At 57.6% G+C, this 16,428-nt stretch overlaps 1 protein-coding gene across 50 annotated transcripts in view; it reads right to left on the bottom strand.

The window, feature by feature from the left end:
* Positions 1-16,428, bottom strand: part of CELF4 (CUGBP Elav-like family member 4) — a 299,450-nt gene that overhangs the window by 5,787 nt on the left and 277,235 nt on the right. For 8 of the 50 annotated variants that reach the window (XM_067699235.1, XM_067699231.1, XM_067699230.1 and 5 more), the window contains 3 exons: positions 15,188-15,271; positions 9,991-10,134; positions 4,750-4,921 (listed from right to left, as the gene is read on the bottom strand). In XM_067699235.1, coding sequence (XP_067555336.1) covers positions 4,794-4,921; positions 9,991-10,134; positions 15,188-15,271 — 356 coding nt within the window. In that variant the 3' untranslated portion in view covers positions 4,750-4,793. Of the gene's footprint in view, positions 1-4,749; positions 4,922-5,388; positions 5,468-9,990; positions 10,135-15,187; positions 15,272-16,428 lie in introns of all 50 variants that reach the window. The other 42 variants (XM_067699247.1, XM_067699249.1, XM_067699250.1 and 39 more) reach the window with 7 other exon arrangements.

The following is a 16,428-nucleotide window of genomic DNA, read 5'->3' as shown; positions in this document are numbered from 1 at the left end:
CTGTGGATAAGATGCAAAACAGCTGAGAGGTGACTATTTTAAGCCTGAGCCCGGCCTCCAGCTCTGCGTTCTCAGAAGAGCCCCCGCCCCTCTTCCTCCGCAGAGCCCTGCTGCCCTGCCTGCCCGTCCTGCTCCTCCCAAGACCAGATCTCCCTCACCAAGACCAGGGCCCAGCAAGGCCCGTCTGCATCTCCAGCCCCTCCGGAAAGCAAGCCCTTAGACCCACCACCCAGGAGAGCCAACTGGCGGGCCCCTGGGGTGGGAGAAGAGGCCTAAGAACTGAGGAGGGGGAATTCCCCAGCGGTCCGGTGGTTAGGACTGTGCCCTCACTGCCGAGGGCCCGGGTTCAATCCCTGGTGGGGGAACTAAGATCCTGAAAGCCTCACGGCGCGGAGGGCAGCGCCCTCAGGTGTCAGCCACGGCAACCCAGGGACACCTGCACCCAGTCCTGGGACGCCCACTCCTCCCCACTCCACTGTGCTCCTTTGCCGGCTGCCAGCTTTCCTCCAGCCACCCTTCAGTGCCTGGCACTGCCCAGTGCTGGGGATTCGAGCCTGAATTTCACACAGCTCCGCCCCAAATCTCCATCTAGGGAACCTTCTCGTACCCACTCACCTCTCACACACACTTGGTCCCCAGCACACAAACACTCAAACTCGTTCAGCCGCTAAGGAGGCTCCCTGGGGTTCTTCCCACGCACTGCTGACCACTTTCTTCATTAAGGAGCAGTGGCACCTCTGCCTGCACAGTGACCCCTGCCTGGCCACCCTCTGGAAGAGCCTCTCCGAGCACAGCCCTAGAGGTGACAGCAGAGTCACTGACCGGCGTAGGGGAGCTTGAATCAGGACCGGGAAGCCCCACCTCATGACCTGGTCGAGCTGAGCCAATTCAGATGCCAGGTCCTAAACACAGCTGGCCTCTAGCCAGAGAAGGCCCAGGCCCAAAGCCACAGCCCAGCACTGGACAGGTCTGACCCGAAGCACCCGTGCCTGCAAAGCTCAGAGCAGACGCTGTGCAAAAGCACACTCAGAACCAAAGCCCGGGGCCAGAAGAAACGGGGCTCCCAGGGAGTCAGACACGCCACTCAGACGGTTCTCCCTCCAAAGAGCCGGATGCCCGCGCGCCCGCCCTCAGCCTGGGCCCAGAGGTGGAACAAGGGACTTGGGTGTCTGCCTGGACCTGGCCACGTTCGTGTTTCTGCCCACTTTCCCTGCCTTTGTTTCCTTCCTCTTAGTTTCCCCGTAAAGATTTCTGGGAGAAACTCCCATCTTAGCGCAAGATGAGGGGCAGGGGCAGCAATGAAGCTAGGAACCCACGCTCCCATCCATCAGGGTGCGCAGACCCCACCCTACCCAGGCCTCATTTTACGGAACCAAAGCCCAACCACGCTCCCCCTCCCCACGGCTGCCCTGCCAGGGGCCCTCTCCTTCCCCAGAACCCCCTCACTCCAGTTCTGACCTGGCCACCTATTTGCCTTATGTCTTCACCACCGGCCATGAGACCACCCTCCCGGTGCCTAGTCACACCTAACTATGGCCCCTGAGCCCCTGCTTAGGCGAGCCCCGCCCTTCCGAGCAACTAGGACCCATCATCTGTAAACATCCTTTGCTGGCCTGTAAAATCATGCAGTTTTTAAGCTGCTTTTGCGTGCTGTTTCCTCCCGCTCTTACTGGCAGCAGCCAGTGCCCACGGCACTCCCCGAGCCTGGCCCTATGACACCTGCCTTCTGTTACACCCTCTAACAGTCTTGGGTTGGGAACCTGAATGCACCATTTGTTAAAATCCTGTGAATGGAGCTGAAAGGTCAACTTTACTGTAGGAGCTACGCGAGCTCACAGTTTTTTAGAAGACTGCCTAGTGGGGGGCTAGTCAGATGGCTGACCCCAGAGAAGTGAGAGGTCCTGATGTGTCCCCTCTGATATTCAGGACACTCTGGGGTAGGAGGGGTGAGGTGAAGATAGCAGAGGGGGGTTTATCCATCTCCTTACTTGAAGGGGTTAAGAGCTCAGCCTCTGGAAGTAACCACTCCCCCTTCATATCATGACTCTACAGCTCAGGAGCTGATTAGCAAGTGACTTAATCTGTCTGTGCTCCATCTGTAAAATGGGAATAATAACACTGCCTACCTCATAGGCAGCTACAAGTATACAGGTATGTCTTAGAGTGGTCACCTACAAGAACTGTCTCTTGCATGGTAAGCGCAGTGTGAAAGTCTGTGGTTCTCATCTTTCTGGCCTTTGTATTCCCTGGTGGAAGAACCACTCTGCTCTTTTGGCCACTCCTCTCAAGCCCCCACCCCAATCATGACTGCTAACTGGTTCTACCCTGAGGGCCACTTCTTACCTTCTGTCCCAAACCACAAGTCTGCCGTCCTCACCCCTTCATCTGGGAATTTCTCTGACCTAGATGTTCCCTCCTTTCTTGGAGTTTTAGCTGCATCAAGGTCTAGGAGGCTAAGACAAGCTGTTTTGGGGGGAGCCACAAAACATACCCACAGGGGCCCCTCAGAATCTCAGGGCATGACACTGGAGCATGCCGCCTCCTTAAAAGTCCTCTGATGGCTCCAATGCCTGGGTTTCATCACTGAAGAAATGGAAGCCCAAGAGGGAAAGCACCTTGACCCAGGTCATGCCTTAGTGGCAGAGCTAAGCCTGTTTAAGAAAAGTGCTCCATGTCGCGAAAGGGCTGCTTTCACTGCACTGTCCCTCCCCTCGTATGGAAATGTACCCATTGGCTGGCTGCCACCGTGTCGGTGTGAGCACAGAGCTGGAAGCTCCACGCGGGCAGCACGGTGACCATGCGTCTCGGCATCCCGGCACTGAGCCAGCATCTGGCACAGGAAAGTGCCCACGCTCTGAACAAACATGTGCGTGTGCATTTCACACAGACCAAAGACGGACAGGGGCCGGAACTGAGGAAGCATGAGAGGCGGACGCTGCTCTTCTAGCTCTGCAGCGAGTAGAGGCTCAAGCACCCTCTTCAAGAGAAGGTGAGTGTGGCTGCTCCTGGGTGGATGAAGGGGGTCCTGCTGGCAGCGGTGGGATTTGAGAGGAGACTGGGAAGCTGGAGACCTCCCTCCCAAACTCCAGACTCTGGCCCTCCACTCGGATGTGTAACTGTCACGTGCCTCACCTTTCTCCCAATCCCTCTCCATCTCAGACCACGACAACTCTGCTCTTCCAGTTACTCGGGCCAAAAGCTAAGCGTCATCCTTGATGCCTCTTTCTCTCACATCCCCTCTAATTCCTTACAAACGGCACCAACTCCCTCACACCACGTCGACTGCTGTCACCCTGGACTGAGCGGTCCCAGCGCTAGGCCTCTGCTTTGGACCCTACGATCTATCAACACGGCAGCCAGCGAGCCTCCTGAAATGCAAGTTAATGACATCACTCTTCTGTGCGGAGCTCTCCAGTGGCTCCCCCCGAGCCCCCCATTTCTGAGGAGAGGCCGAAGTCCATGCAACGTGTAGGTCCTACACGAGGTGGCCCTCCTCACCTCTGGGATCTCCTTTTCCACTACACCCCCCCGCCCCCGTGCTCGCTCTCCTCCAGTCACCCTGGCCTCCTGCTGGTCCTTGAACACACCGCATTGCCCACACCTTGGAGCCTGTGCACTGCCTGTTCCTTGGGCGCGAGGACCGAGCGAACAGCCAAACCCTGGCGTGGCTCCCTGCCTCCCCTTCTTCAAACCTTTGCTCAGATGTCACTTCCTCAACAAGGCCTACCCTGACTACCTGATTTAACTGTAGCCAACAATTTTGACACACTATATAATTTACTCTTTGATCCTCTGTCCTTGTTTGTTGTCTGCCTCCCCTGCTAATGACAAGGATTCTCATTAGTCTTACTCATGCTGAGTACCTAACAGTACCTGGCACACGGTACTGCTGAAGCAGCGGAGGACTGGGCAGCCTCGCCTGGACTATGAACCAGCTGGGACGGGTGGAGCGTACCTCAATGGGAGAAACCAGGCTGGGGGTGGACTTTGATGGCCAGGCACATCTCCTCCCTCCCCCCTTCCCCAGGAAGCTGCTTCACCCAGGGGAGCACATGGCCTGGAAGAGGAGTGGCCGACTGTGCCTTCAACTGTAAGGCAGGACCCAGACAGAGGAGGGAAAGGTGACACCTGCCCACTCATCATGGCCTCTGTAAAGAGGGTGGGGTAAGTGGCCCCAGTCCCATACCATCACCCTCCTCACCTTCTGTCCCATCCTGTTTTGTTTTTTGGTAAAGTTCCCTTTGAAAAGTCCTGTCCCTCCTCTCCAGACTGAGCTGCGGGGAATTGAAGGGGTGAAGAGGTCAAGTGTCTAAAAGCCACCAGCCCTTCAGGCAAGAGAGCTGGGAAGGGGAGAGCCAGGGAGTCTGGGAGAAGGCCCCAGCACAGGCCTACAGCTCCCCACAGGGCCTACTCCTCCCCCAAACTCTCCCAGCCCTGAGCTTGCCATCTGCTCACCCCAGGGTTTTCTGGCAAACAAAATTGCCGGTGTAGACCTTCTCAGACCGGTTCCCTCACTCCTGCTCCTCTTAGCTCTGCGGCAGGGGGATGGTCATACCCATTTCTGACGGGGTGACCACAGCTCTGCGCCTGCCCCCTAGGCACCGGGCGAGGAGCAGGTCGAGCCGGGCGCAGCGGGTCCAAGGCACAGCGAAGCTCCGTCCGGCCCACAGAGGCCAGGGGAGGCGGCGGGTCCGTCCGGTATCAACCTCCCCAACCCCCCGTCCCCGCGCCCCGGCCGACCCCGGTTACCTGTGCGAGTCCTGGTCTCCCCCGGGGGACGCTCCCGCCTGCACTCAGTACGGGCGATTGGCGTCTTTGGGCCGCTTCAGCTGCACCTTGAGCCTCTTCATGCCGATCTGGAAGCCGTTCATGGCCTGGATGGCGGTCTGCGCGCTGGCCGGGTTGTCGAAGCTCACGAAGCCTGGCGAGACACGAGGGACGAGGGCCTGGGTTTCCACGGGGCCGCCCCGGCCGGGAGGGGGCGGGGGCGGAGAAGGTCCGTGGGGCCGAGGGCGGGGCGGGGCGGGGCGGGCGGCGGTGTCTCCCCGCTCCCGCCGCGCCTCCGGGCGGGGACGGGGCTCAAGGCTCCTCCCCCTCGGGGCCCCCGCCCCCGTCCCCGTCCCGGCCTAGTGCCCCCCCCACACTGCCCGCGTGCTTGCGGACCCTTCGGCGGCGGGCGCTGCTGAGGCTCCCGGCTCCCCGACCCGCGCGGCCCCGGGCCGGGCCGCCCCGGCTCCACCTCGGCTCTGGGCGGCGCCGCTGTCCCGCACGCCCTCTCCCCCAGGCGGGGCGCCCGCGGCGCGGCGGGGCTCGGAGAGGCGCCCGCCCCCCACCCGCGCCGGCCCCGGCACCTCAGCCCCTGCCTGCGGTGGGAGAGGGCGGACACACCTGCGGGTGGAGGAGTTTATTGGACACTGTCCTCCCTGACAGGAGGGGGCCTGGCAGCGGGAGGGCACGGGGTGCCGGCCTGGGGAGAGAGAGGAGTGCGAGGGGAGGGAGGGGAGGCGCCACGGAGCGAACTTCGCCGCCGCCGATTCCGGCCGCCCCCCTCGCGAGTGCCGCTCGGCCGCGGGGCAGGGCAGAGGCAGGGTCCCCGCCGCCCCTCCTCCCGCTGCGTCCCTGCCGAGGCTGCCCCCAGACAGGCTCCGGGTGGCCACCGCCACCGGGGCCAGTCCACACCGGCTCACATTAACCAGCCACCTCGCTCCCAGGGGCCGTCTGCACCATCCTGTCATTTAGTAAAACTCCACCCTGGGAGCAGGGGCTCTTGCCCCGGACTAAGCACGCACCCATTGATGTGAATCCCTCGTAACACTACTAATGGTATAACAATAATAGTACAAATTGACCCTATTAGCGAAAGTTAGCTAAGCGCCTTCTCCGTGTACTACAGACTGCAGAAGTGCTTTTCACGTGTTCACTCCTCCCAATATCCCAGGACAGGATATAGAACCATCCATGGCTCCCAGTCACCTTCTGAAACAAGCAGTTCCCAGGTGGGAATGGATTAGGTTCCCAAAGCTGATTTAGAAGTCACCTTTTGGAACTTCGAATGCATCTCCTTATAGACTACACTACATCAGCATTTCCCAAAAATGGCCCTAAAAGGTGCTCCCTGAGAAAGGGCCTTTGGTGGTCAAGCAAATTTACAACCAGGCCCCTCTGGGACAGTTCATGGCACATTAACAAATAAAAACATCCCTCTACCACCCCAATTTCTCTCTTCTTTATGTCTTTGTTTAACCTAGTATTTCCTGGAATTTATTTGACTTTAAAGGCCTTTTCTCCTGTAAAATGGGCTTAGATCCTGCAAAATATATGAAACTAAGCTTGGCGAAGTTCCCAGGCAATCCTGCAAATGCACTTCATTTGGGGTGCTCATCTCCAAACGGCCATTAGATATATAAGGGATAGGTGGACAGACTCCGTTGATGTAGAAAGCTGCTTTCTCGGTTAATTGTCTGTGGTACCTTGGGCCTGCCTGTGACCCCTCCCTTACTCTCCCTGTGTGGTGGCCCTTTTACCTCCGCCCCAGACACTGCCTCCACCGGCCTCTTTTCTCTTTCTCCTTCCTGCATTTGTGTGCATTTTCTCTGGAGGCCATGCACCATCAAAGATGGGGGAGGGGTGTGTGTACACGCATGTGAGTGTACCCAAGAGTGGTAGCATGTGAGCTCGGATGAGATTGGTCAGAGATGGGCCCAGGGCAACATAACCTACATCTATGTATTAATCTATGGGCGAAAACACATAGGAGAGATTTCTGATTATCCGTAGTTGGAAATCAATGTGAGTCATCTTTCCACCTCCCCCTCTCATGCCCTCCTGGCCCATCCCTTCCCTACCAACTTCTCTGACTGATGACTAAATCGAGCTGTCAGCAGAGCAGTTTTCAAATGCGTGAATGGTGCATCTGTTATACTGCTCTCCCCCAGATTAAAGAGGGTGGGCAAACTAAACGCCTCTCTTCCTCCTGGGACAAGATAGCCGAACTGTGGGTGGCAGTTCCCCCCACAAATGAACAAATACGAGCAAAGTGGGGAAGAGATGGGAGAAAGATAAAAACGGCTGGAGATGCTGTCTAGGGTGGAGGTGTAAAGGGAGAGAGAGGGTCCTGGAGGAGGGAAGAAGCCCAGCCTTCGGGTTGAGTTTCTGGAAGCCTGGGGGTTGGGAAGGATTCCGGGCTCAAGGAACTTTTCTTCCTGAACTAGTTTTGTTAACTGGCTAGCAGTCAGGGCAAGGAGCATCTCCCCTGCTGGCCCCGCCTCAGCAAGGCTCTAGGCACCATCTCCCATGTTCACGGTTTCCAGGGCTGTGTCCCTTCTCTCAGAAGCCCCTGCCCCATTCCTCCCACTCCCGAGGTTTCTGCCTTCCAGACCGTGGGAGGCTGTGCAGGTAGGATGCCCTCCTGGTGGCCCTCCAGCCCGTCTTCCAATGCAGAAACCATCTGTGCTGCACATATGTTCACGACGGCCTCTGAAAGATTCTGTTTATGCTTATAAAGAGCACGTGGGGCCTTTAAGGAGTTCACTTAAACAGAGGACCACGTGTGCAGAAAAATGGCCCTTCCTTTGGGGAATAAAGGGGACCCTAGCACCTCCTGAGGGTCCGCTCTGGCCAGGTCCCTCACGTGCACCATCTCGTATGACCTTCACAGCACTGCTGAGAGCTGACTGCTGAAATCCCCATTCCACAAATAAGGACACTGAGGCCCAGAGAGTAAACTTGCCCATGAGTGCGTGCTGGGGAGAGCTGCACAGGCTCGGCTGCCAGAGCGAGGGAGGGAACCCAAGAGCCTGAAGGAGGAGCCACTGGGCCAGCCAGCTTGGCGGGAGCCTGTCCTTTTTCAAGGCCAGTGGATGTTCAGCGCTAGCCGTTTGTTCAGGAAGAGAGGAAAGAGCCAGAGTAGAGGTAGGTGGGCGTGGACTCCCAGAAGCAGCAGGGCGAAAGCCTTTGCTGGAGGACTTGAAGGAGCTAATGGCAAGGGTAGTCCGGGGCTGACTCCAGGGAGTCAAACGCACTCCAGCCCCGGGGCCCAGCATGTTCTGGGCTCTTCACAGTTTTCTTCTGATTTATGGAACATCTGAGGCTTACTTAGAGAGCAAAGGCAGCTGATCTCCAGTTTGTCGTTTTTACATACATAATGTAATTCGTCAGAAGAAACACCAGTCAAACAGTGGAGGGGTGCAACCTGGTCTTTTCCTTTTGCCTTGTTTTCCCATCCCCCAGAGAAATGAGCTGCTGGGGCAACTCTGTGCCACTGATATGCCACAGATTTTCAGTGGCAGCTGCCAGAGGGGAAAGGACAATGTGCAAAGATCTTGACTGTCTTGGGGAACATGCTTTCCACCCTGAAGCCCCTCCTGGTCCTGGAAGCCCCTCCTGGTCTCCAAACTGGAATCTCCTTAACATGTGCTTCCTGGTGCTTCTGCATTTCTGTACCTTCTCCCCCTCCCCACACCCAAGGTGGGACCCAGGTTCCCTGGCCAAAGCAGGATCCTATTCTGTCCTCACAGCCCCAGAATCTGGGGGTCAGCCTGGAGATTCTGAGCCTCTGGCTGACTCAGCTCTGGGGACTGGACTCCTCAATCCTTGGGGACTGGACTCCTCAATCCTTGGGGAATCATGAGTGGGTCTGGCCCCAGAAAGAAGCTCCCATGGAGGCAGAAGAGGTGGGAGCGGGGCTAAGGAGGAGTGGAGAGGAGAGGTGGGGGGATGAGGTGGGTTTCCAGGAGGTTGGAAGCAAACTGAAACTCAGGATGCCCAGATGAATTGGAATTTCAGATAAACAATGAATTACTTTTTTAGTATAAGTATATCCCCAATATTGCATGGGACATATTACACGTAATATTTGGGATATACGTATGCTAAAAATGTATCCATTGTTTATCCAAAGTTCTGATTTAACCGGGCATCCTGTGTTTTATATGATAACCATACTCCTAGATCCTCCCAAGTCCTTCGTCTCCTATCTAACACCCTGCCCAGGAGAATTTACCAGAAGTACTTCATCCTGTTACTCCCACCATCTTCCACTACCTATCACACCACCTGAAGCATCTTCACCTGAATGGTTGAAACCCTCCCCAGCACAGGCCCACCCTCACAGCTGGTCTCCCCTGAACCCTCCTTTCTCCCCAAAGCCTCCTGCTTCCTCGTTCACTGACCTTTGACTCTTCTCATCCCAGCCCCCATGCCCTCATCCATTCCATTCCCCCTGCCTGGAATTTCCTCCCCTTCCTTTTTGTCTGTTTGCATCCACCTGCCTTTCTCCTTCCTCCATTACTTGGTGCCTCGCTGATTTCACTGCTGTTGAATAGATGTGATTTTCATCTAAGCTCAGACCTGAGGCTTCCTGAGGGCAGGAACCAGTTTCCTCTTCCTGATTCCTCAACAATTTGGCTCTCGTGGCCTGAGGGGGTAGGTAGGGGGAGGAGGGTTCATTGGATGGCAGGAGGGGAGCAAAGAGCAGGGTAGACAGAGAACGGGGTCAGGGGCAGGACAGAGAGATGGACAGAGGAGGCCAAGGGGCCGGCGGGGTAGGGGCCTCGGCTGGGCGGACCTCCCACCCCAAGGATCATGCCTGGCTTTTACCCCGGGGCCACTGTGGCCTTGAGAGGAGAGGGGCGCTGGGAGAATGGGTGTCGCCAGGCTCTGCTCCCTGCCCTTCCACCCCTGCCCAAGGTGGGTCCCTTCCCCTTCTCAGTCGGTGGGAATGGAACTTTTTGCCTGGGAGAAGAGACTATCTCTTGGACTGGGACAGGGGGTAGGGGGGCTGGATGGGGTGGGGGGTGGGCAGAGAAAGCCAAGAAGCCAAAAGAACAGAAGAGAGAAGAGGGGTGAGAGGTGGAGGCTGGAGGCTGGGCACAGGGAGCACTTGGGGGGTGGGGCCGATGTGAAGGAGCAGGTTAAAAGCAGTTGGACACCGGTAAATTGGTGCGAGCACCACCCTGTCCTAGGTGAAGTTGGTTTGTTATCTTTACCCACCAAAGCATTTACTTTGGTTAGTCGCCCGATCCACAAACACTTTCGAGGAGATGACATTACCGAAAGGGAGGAACATCTGCATCAGCTCAGCGTCCCCAAACTCCTGGGGCAGATGGTAGATGAACAGGTTACAGCCCTCGGGCCCTGCGGTGAGGGGGGGGGCGGGGGAGGAGGGATGGCGGGGTGGGGGAAGAGAGAGACAGAGGAGAGGTGAGCGAGTTAGGCAGCGGCAGCAGGGAGGGGTGGGGGCGAGGTTAGGAGGGGGAGTCTCATTCAAGATCCAAAAGTGGCCACGGAAAGCGGGGGGCTGCTGAGCCCCGGGTCTGAACTCTGGTCTCCGCTCTGCCCTTGGGCAAGTCACGGAACTTCTCTGCGCCTCAGTGACCTTTTCTGAAAAATGGGTCCATAACAGGGTGCCTTGCAACTCTAGGGCTCCAGGGGTGGAGTCAACCAGTGAATGGGGTGAACGTGCCAAGGCCTGATCAGTCATGGAGGGGAGATGCTGAGAAGAGGCAGGGGTAGGGAGACCTGCTGGGACCCTGCTCAGGGGACGTCAGAGGGAGCTGCCCTGGGGGCAGCCATGCCTGTGGTGCTGGGGCCTCTGGAAGCCTCGCTTCAGCCCCCAGAGGCAGGACTCTGGGGCCTGGAATCCCCATCCTCCTCGTGGCCAGCAGCCCCTGCTTCCCATCTGGTCCCTAACGGCCCTACCCTCTGCTACCCCGAACCTTAAAGTCAGCCCTGATCTTGGAGGTGGAAACCAAGATTGACCCCACCTCCTCCAGCAAGCTAGGTGAGCAGAAGGGGCTTCACTGCAAGGCTCCGTGATGGGATACCCACAAGCCAGGGTACCACGAGCCTTATGGTGTAAGTCTTCCCGTTTCATTACAGCAGTAACAGCCCTGCCACTTCTGTAGCACGAATTACATGCCAGGCTGCTCTACACACTTCACGTGGATGTTAATTCACTTAATCCTTACAGCAGCCCTGAGGCTGTTGTCATTCTCACTTCACAGAAGAGAAAACTGAGGCCAGAGAGGTTAAGTCACCTGCCAAGTCACATAGCTAGTAGGCAATGGAGCCAGGATATGAACCCAGGCCCAGGCTGTCTGCCTCCATAGTCTGTGCCCTCCTCTCTCTCTACCTACCTATCATTCATCTCAGTGCCCCAGAAACCCTGAACCCCGCTGACGTCTTTGGATTTCTGAAATTTGCAGATAGCTGAAGATTCACATGTTTCTTTTTAAATGACCAAAATGCTCAGTTTTAACTCTGAATGGGAAATCTCTCCAAGCTCCTTCGTCTTTTTCCTGCCATCTAAAATAGAGCATGCCACAGATAACTTAACCTTCTAAAGTGTGGACATTCCAATGTTTGTTTCCAGCCTATGGAGGACATGCAGAGGAAACAGCTGCACTTGCTAAGAGTTGGATAAGAACGAGGTGCTGATCAGAGGCTGGTAGAAACTAGGCAGGAGCTTAAGAGTGAAGACTGTAAGGCACCGATGTGGGCTGCTGTGTGGCTTTCACAGCCAGCACCCTGGTTCTCTGGGACGCGTGAGGCTGCCAGATCACCTGGTTCTGGAGCAAATCATCAGCTCTGGAATCTCTCTGCCCTTTGCTTCCTCTCCTTTCCCCTCCCGCTCTCCTAACTTCCTCCATCTATCTGCACCCCCTTGAGGTTCACAGCTGATAGCTAAGAGTCCTCTGACCACCAAAGCCTCCCTCTGAACCAATGACCTCCTCGGCCCCGGTCCCTGTCCTGCACCATCTGCCCATCCCCGGCCTCCGGCTTCCCCTCCCTGGACTGCTGGCTCTGCCAGCTGACGGCGCTTTCAGAACCGGCGCAAGCGAGCTCTTTCACCCACTGCCAGGGGTCCCAGGGCCGGATTCCACAAGCTCTGGTGGCCCCGCCCCCACCCCCTCCCCTCCAACCATGGCAGGTTCTCACTGGTTCACACTCTGTGAATGTGTCCCCAGCTAGATGTGAGTCCCCTTGCAGCAGGAACCAGCTTGAAGGCCTCATCTAATCCACACCTCCTCCAGGGTCGCACCCAGATCCTCCCCACACTGTCTCCCTTCCTGGGGCTCCCTGAGTCCAGAGCCCATATTCTGTAGTCTGAAGCTCTTTCTCAGGTAGGTCTGGGAAGCTTTCTCTCCAGCCAGAAGGGGGTGCTCTCTAGGGGCAGGGGCATTTGCCTTCCCCCCACCCCCCGTCCTCCTACTCCCCTCCCCCAGCACGAGCCTCCCTTCCTCTCCCATCCCAACTCTTCCAGACTTCCCCCACCCCTCCAACCTACGCTGACACCCGCCTTGAACTTGGGGCCCTCCCTACAAGTTCAAGTTCTGCAAGCTGCTTTGTGTGGACGTTATTTCTGTTCTCCTTAAAGACACAAGGAGCCTTCGAGCGTAGAACCTCTAGGCTCAGTCCCATCAGCATGGTGTGCGGCTGAGCCCCACAGGGACTCCCAGCCCCCTGCCCCTCACCCCTCCACAGTGAGCCTACACACTGTCCTACTGGGGCTACCCCGGAACCCGAATTCCCAGATTACAGAGCACCCAGATGGCATAACTGCAGGACTTTGGAGATCAATCTGGTCCAAACCAGACTCCTGACAAATGGTGAAATGAAGCTCCAGAGACAGAAAGTGACTGCCCTGGACCACACTGCAGCCCCTGGCACAGGAACCTGGGCTGATCTGTGGTCAGACAGCCTCAGGGCCTTCAGACATCTGTTTTCAGGCTCAGCTCAAAGACAAGGGAGCTGGAAGGAGGGTCCTGCCCAGCAACCAGTGTGTCCTGGTATTTCAATGGCATGACACAAGGGGAGGTGACCACGGTGAAAAGAGGCTAACTACTGGCACGGCTGGAGGAACACAGCCTTCTTGTTCGTGCCTCATGCGATGCTGCACATGGCTTTGGTCTGGCTCCAACCCACTCTCAGCCTGTCTCCACCCCATTTCCAGGCTCACCGCAGACTTTGCAGCACCCATGCCTTTGCTCCTGCTGTTCTCCCAGCCTCAAATGCCCATCTCCCCATCTCTACATGCTGGAGGGGAGTCCTCATCCTTCAGGACCCCACAGATTTCCCCGAGGACCCCACTTCCAGCACCATGAGCTCGCCCTTATATGCAGCGCGCTTCTATAGGGATCTAGGTTCACATCTCACTGCTTCCCATGGCCTGCTCGCACAGCGCACCGAAGTCAGGGAGGATGGAGACAACAGTGGGAGATCCTCCCGCCCGATGGGAGGCTGGAGTGGGGACTGGCCACACAGGGTCAGCTCTAGAGAGCAGGGCACAGGGGTGGGGGTAGCTGAAGCTGCTTGGAGATGGAGAGAAGGTATGTGAAAGAGTTCAGAGCTAGACTCAAGGGTTGGTACAAAGTATGAGGTAGGGGGTGGGGCAGGAAGCAGATGGTGGGGACTGTGTTTAAGGCCAGTGGTAGGGGCTGTCATATGTGTTGGTCAGACCAGCAATGACCTGCAGCTGTGTGTGTGTGTGTGTGTGTGTGTGTGTGTCTGTGTGTGTGTGTGTCTGTGTGTGTGTGTGTGTGTGTGTGTGTGTGTGTGTGTGTGTAGCAGGGTTTAGAGACCTCTGAGCCACAGGCCAGAGTGATACAGGGCACTGACTACGAGGTGAGGGCAGGTCAGCCTGAAGCCAGTGGGGTGACAGAGCAGTAAGGGCCACTGGGCACAGCTCTCTGCTCTGGGCCTGGGACAGGCAATGCTGGACTCTTGGACCCGCTGCTTGTGGCCCTGACCTGACTGATGTGGTGCTGGAAGGCATCAATGGGGGGAGGAGGGAGGGGGCAGGGCAGGCTCCAGGGCCACAGCCCAGTGAGGGGACCATCTGGCAGAGGCAGGCTGATGGGCCATCGTCCACCCACACTTCACCAATGGGCCCAGGCGTGACTTGGAGCTGCAGCAGCTGCAGCATGGCTGCAGGAGTGAGCAGGGGGCCTCACCGTGCACCCTCTGGGTTCCTGCAGCTTCATCCTCATGGGCCCAGGGAGGTGATGACACAGGTCTCAGGAGCTGCCTGGTGCATGTGAACTAAGATAATGCCTCACGTACAACTTCGGAGAGGGTGACAAACTGGTGAGGGGAGGGCTGTGTGCATAGTGAGAAACCCGCAGGCGACTGCTGGAGTCTGGAAGGCAGACTTAAGCTAGTCTGATCCTCACACCCCTCTAGGGAATGATCATCACTTTACAGGTGAGGACACCAAGGCTGAGAGACGAGGGGCTGAGCTGGGAGTCAGACCCAGAAGGGTTTGCTTCAAAAACCAGCCTTTCAACCATCCAGGCTCTGGGGCCTGTTCGGGGCCTGTCTGACCACAGGGCTTTGGACCAGCAGACCCCGGGGTCCTTTCCAGGACTAGCCCGCATCCCACAGGTCTGGGAGAGTCTGCCGCAGGGGCTACGAGCCAGCGATATGGAACCCACTGGAACCCTCTGGCCACGTGGGCTACATGGGCAGGTGTGGTGGCCTCACTGGCAGGCTGACCCTTTTCACGGGGTAGAGAGACAGGACCCCATCAAACCGAGCTCTGTGAGCATCCCTGCATCCCCGGGCGTGGATCTGTTATCCAGCTCCTGCGGGGCTCCGGACTCTGGAATGGGAGGACCCAGATTCTTTACGAGGTTCCAGCCTCCCGAGGCCCACTGGCCTTGCTGCCCTGCTGTTCACACCAGGGCCTCCAGATGTGGCTTTCCAGGATCCCCGTCTTTCACTAGGCCTACATTGGAGCACCCCATCCCCTCACCTGCCCACGGAGTCCTGCCCTGGGAGCTCCAGCTGACTCTCCTTCTCACCTGGAAAGTACAACCTCTGTCCCTGATGAACTGGTATCCCCACTCCCGCCCACCACCCCAGCCATGACCATTCATATTTCTCCCCTTCCTTGCCACTGGACAAATGCTGCCCATCGAGGGAGGGGAGATTCTTGGACCCTGCCTGCTCCGGGACCCCACCTTCCTGACCTCCCTCCACCTGGGTTTACAGAGCTGCCCGTGACAGTGCACCTCCGCGCTTGGACTGCAGAGCGCTGCCTCTCACCGTCCCGCAGCTCCTCTCACCCTCAACACAATGCAGATGTGGTCACCTTGCCAACGGAACACCCCTGCCAAAGGCCCAGGCGAGCAGCCTCTTTGGGGAGAGAAGGGGGGAAGAGGCGTAGGAGCCCCGCTGGCAGACTCACCTTCTCTCTGTTGCTGGGGGATCATTGGAGGTGGCTGAGGAAAGGCCTGGCTTATCTGACCATAGGCAGCAGGGTAGGCGGCTGCTGGAGGGCCAAAGAGAAGAGGCAAGAGCAAGAGACGGTGACAGTGACACGGAGAGAGACAGGGTGAGAGGCAGGAGGAAAGAGAGAAATTTCAGTGTTGAGCAGCAAAAGCAGACCAGCGAAAAAATGCATTTTTAAGATAAAGCCAGTTTTCAGCAGTAATGAAGGAGAAGCAGCAAAGGGAAGACTAGAAGATGTGTATGTGCGCTGGTGTGTGTGTGTGTGTACGTGTGTGCACGGGGGAGGCGAGTTTAATCTGCAATGGACAGCCCACGTGTGGATAATAACGGATAATCAAAAACATCAGAATGCCCTGGAGAGGATCTCCCCACACCGCCTGGAACCCACAAGGTTCCCCCTTCTCTGAGCCACGACTGACTCCGGCCACATACCCTCAGTCTCGCTCAGATGGCGCCTGTGTGGGAGACGGGAGCCCCCCTAGGTGTGAGCTTGGCCTCTGGGACCCTGCCAGCGGGTGGTTCCCCAGGGGCAGAGGGCTGAGTTGAACAAATCTGATGCTTTCTATATTCAACTGGAAAGGGCCAGAGGTGGGACAGGAGCGGCTAGCCCCCTCCTCCGCCTGGCCTGGCTCCCAGAGGGGCTCAGGGGAGCTCAGCAGGTGAAGGAGACAGCTTCCCCTGGACTCCAGATGTGAGAAGCCCGCTTTATCCAGGTCCCCATGGTGCCAGGAAGCTCCGTCACCCTCAGGGGAGACACTGCTGGCTCCTAAACACAGCAAGGAGGGACCCTGACCAGGCCAGACAGCAGGACACTGGCTGGGCGGGGATGACTGTGGTGTGTGTGTGTGTGTGTGTGTGTGTGTGTGTGTGTGTTGTGTGTTGCCGAGCCTGGGGGAGGGAGAGAAGCGTGGCTGACAGCTGGCCTTGGGCTTCCTACGGTAGCTCATCACCTTCCCATTCAGTGACCCAAGGCCATCTGCTCGCCCCTCCTCTTTTCTACCTCTGGCTGCCTATCCTCCCTTGTTCCCTGTCCTCCTTGCTCGGGCCCCACTCCTGTTGCCTGTGTATGGCTGGTGGGGGGCAGGGATGGAAACTGCTTCCCTTCCCTCAAACCCAGGCATCGGTGCTTTCTGAGCCAGTGACACCTAGCTCCGGCCTCACCCCAGTGCTGCTGGGAGGCTTGGTGCTCCTGGACAA

This window comes from Pseudorca crassidens, chromosome 12, assembly GCF_039906515.1.
Source record: "Pseudorca crassidens isolate mPseCra1 chromosome 12, mPseCra1.hap1, whole genome shotgun sequence".
Taxonomy (NCBI): Eukaryota; Metazoa; Chordata; class Mammalia; order Artiodactyla; family Delphinidae; genus Pseudorca; species Pseudorca crassidens.
The sequence above is the reverse complement of the archived record's forward strand: the minus strand, read 5'-3'. Positions and strand labels throughout refer to the sequence as shown.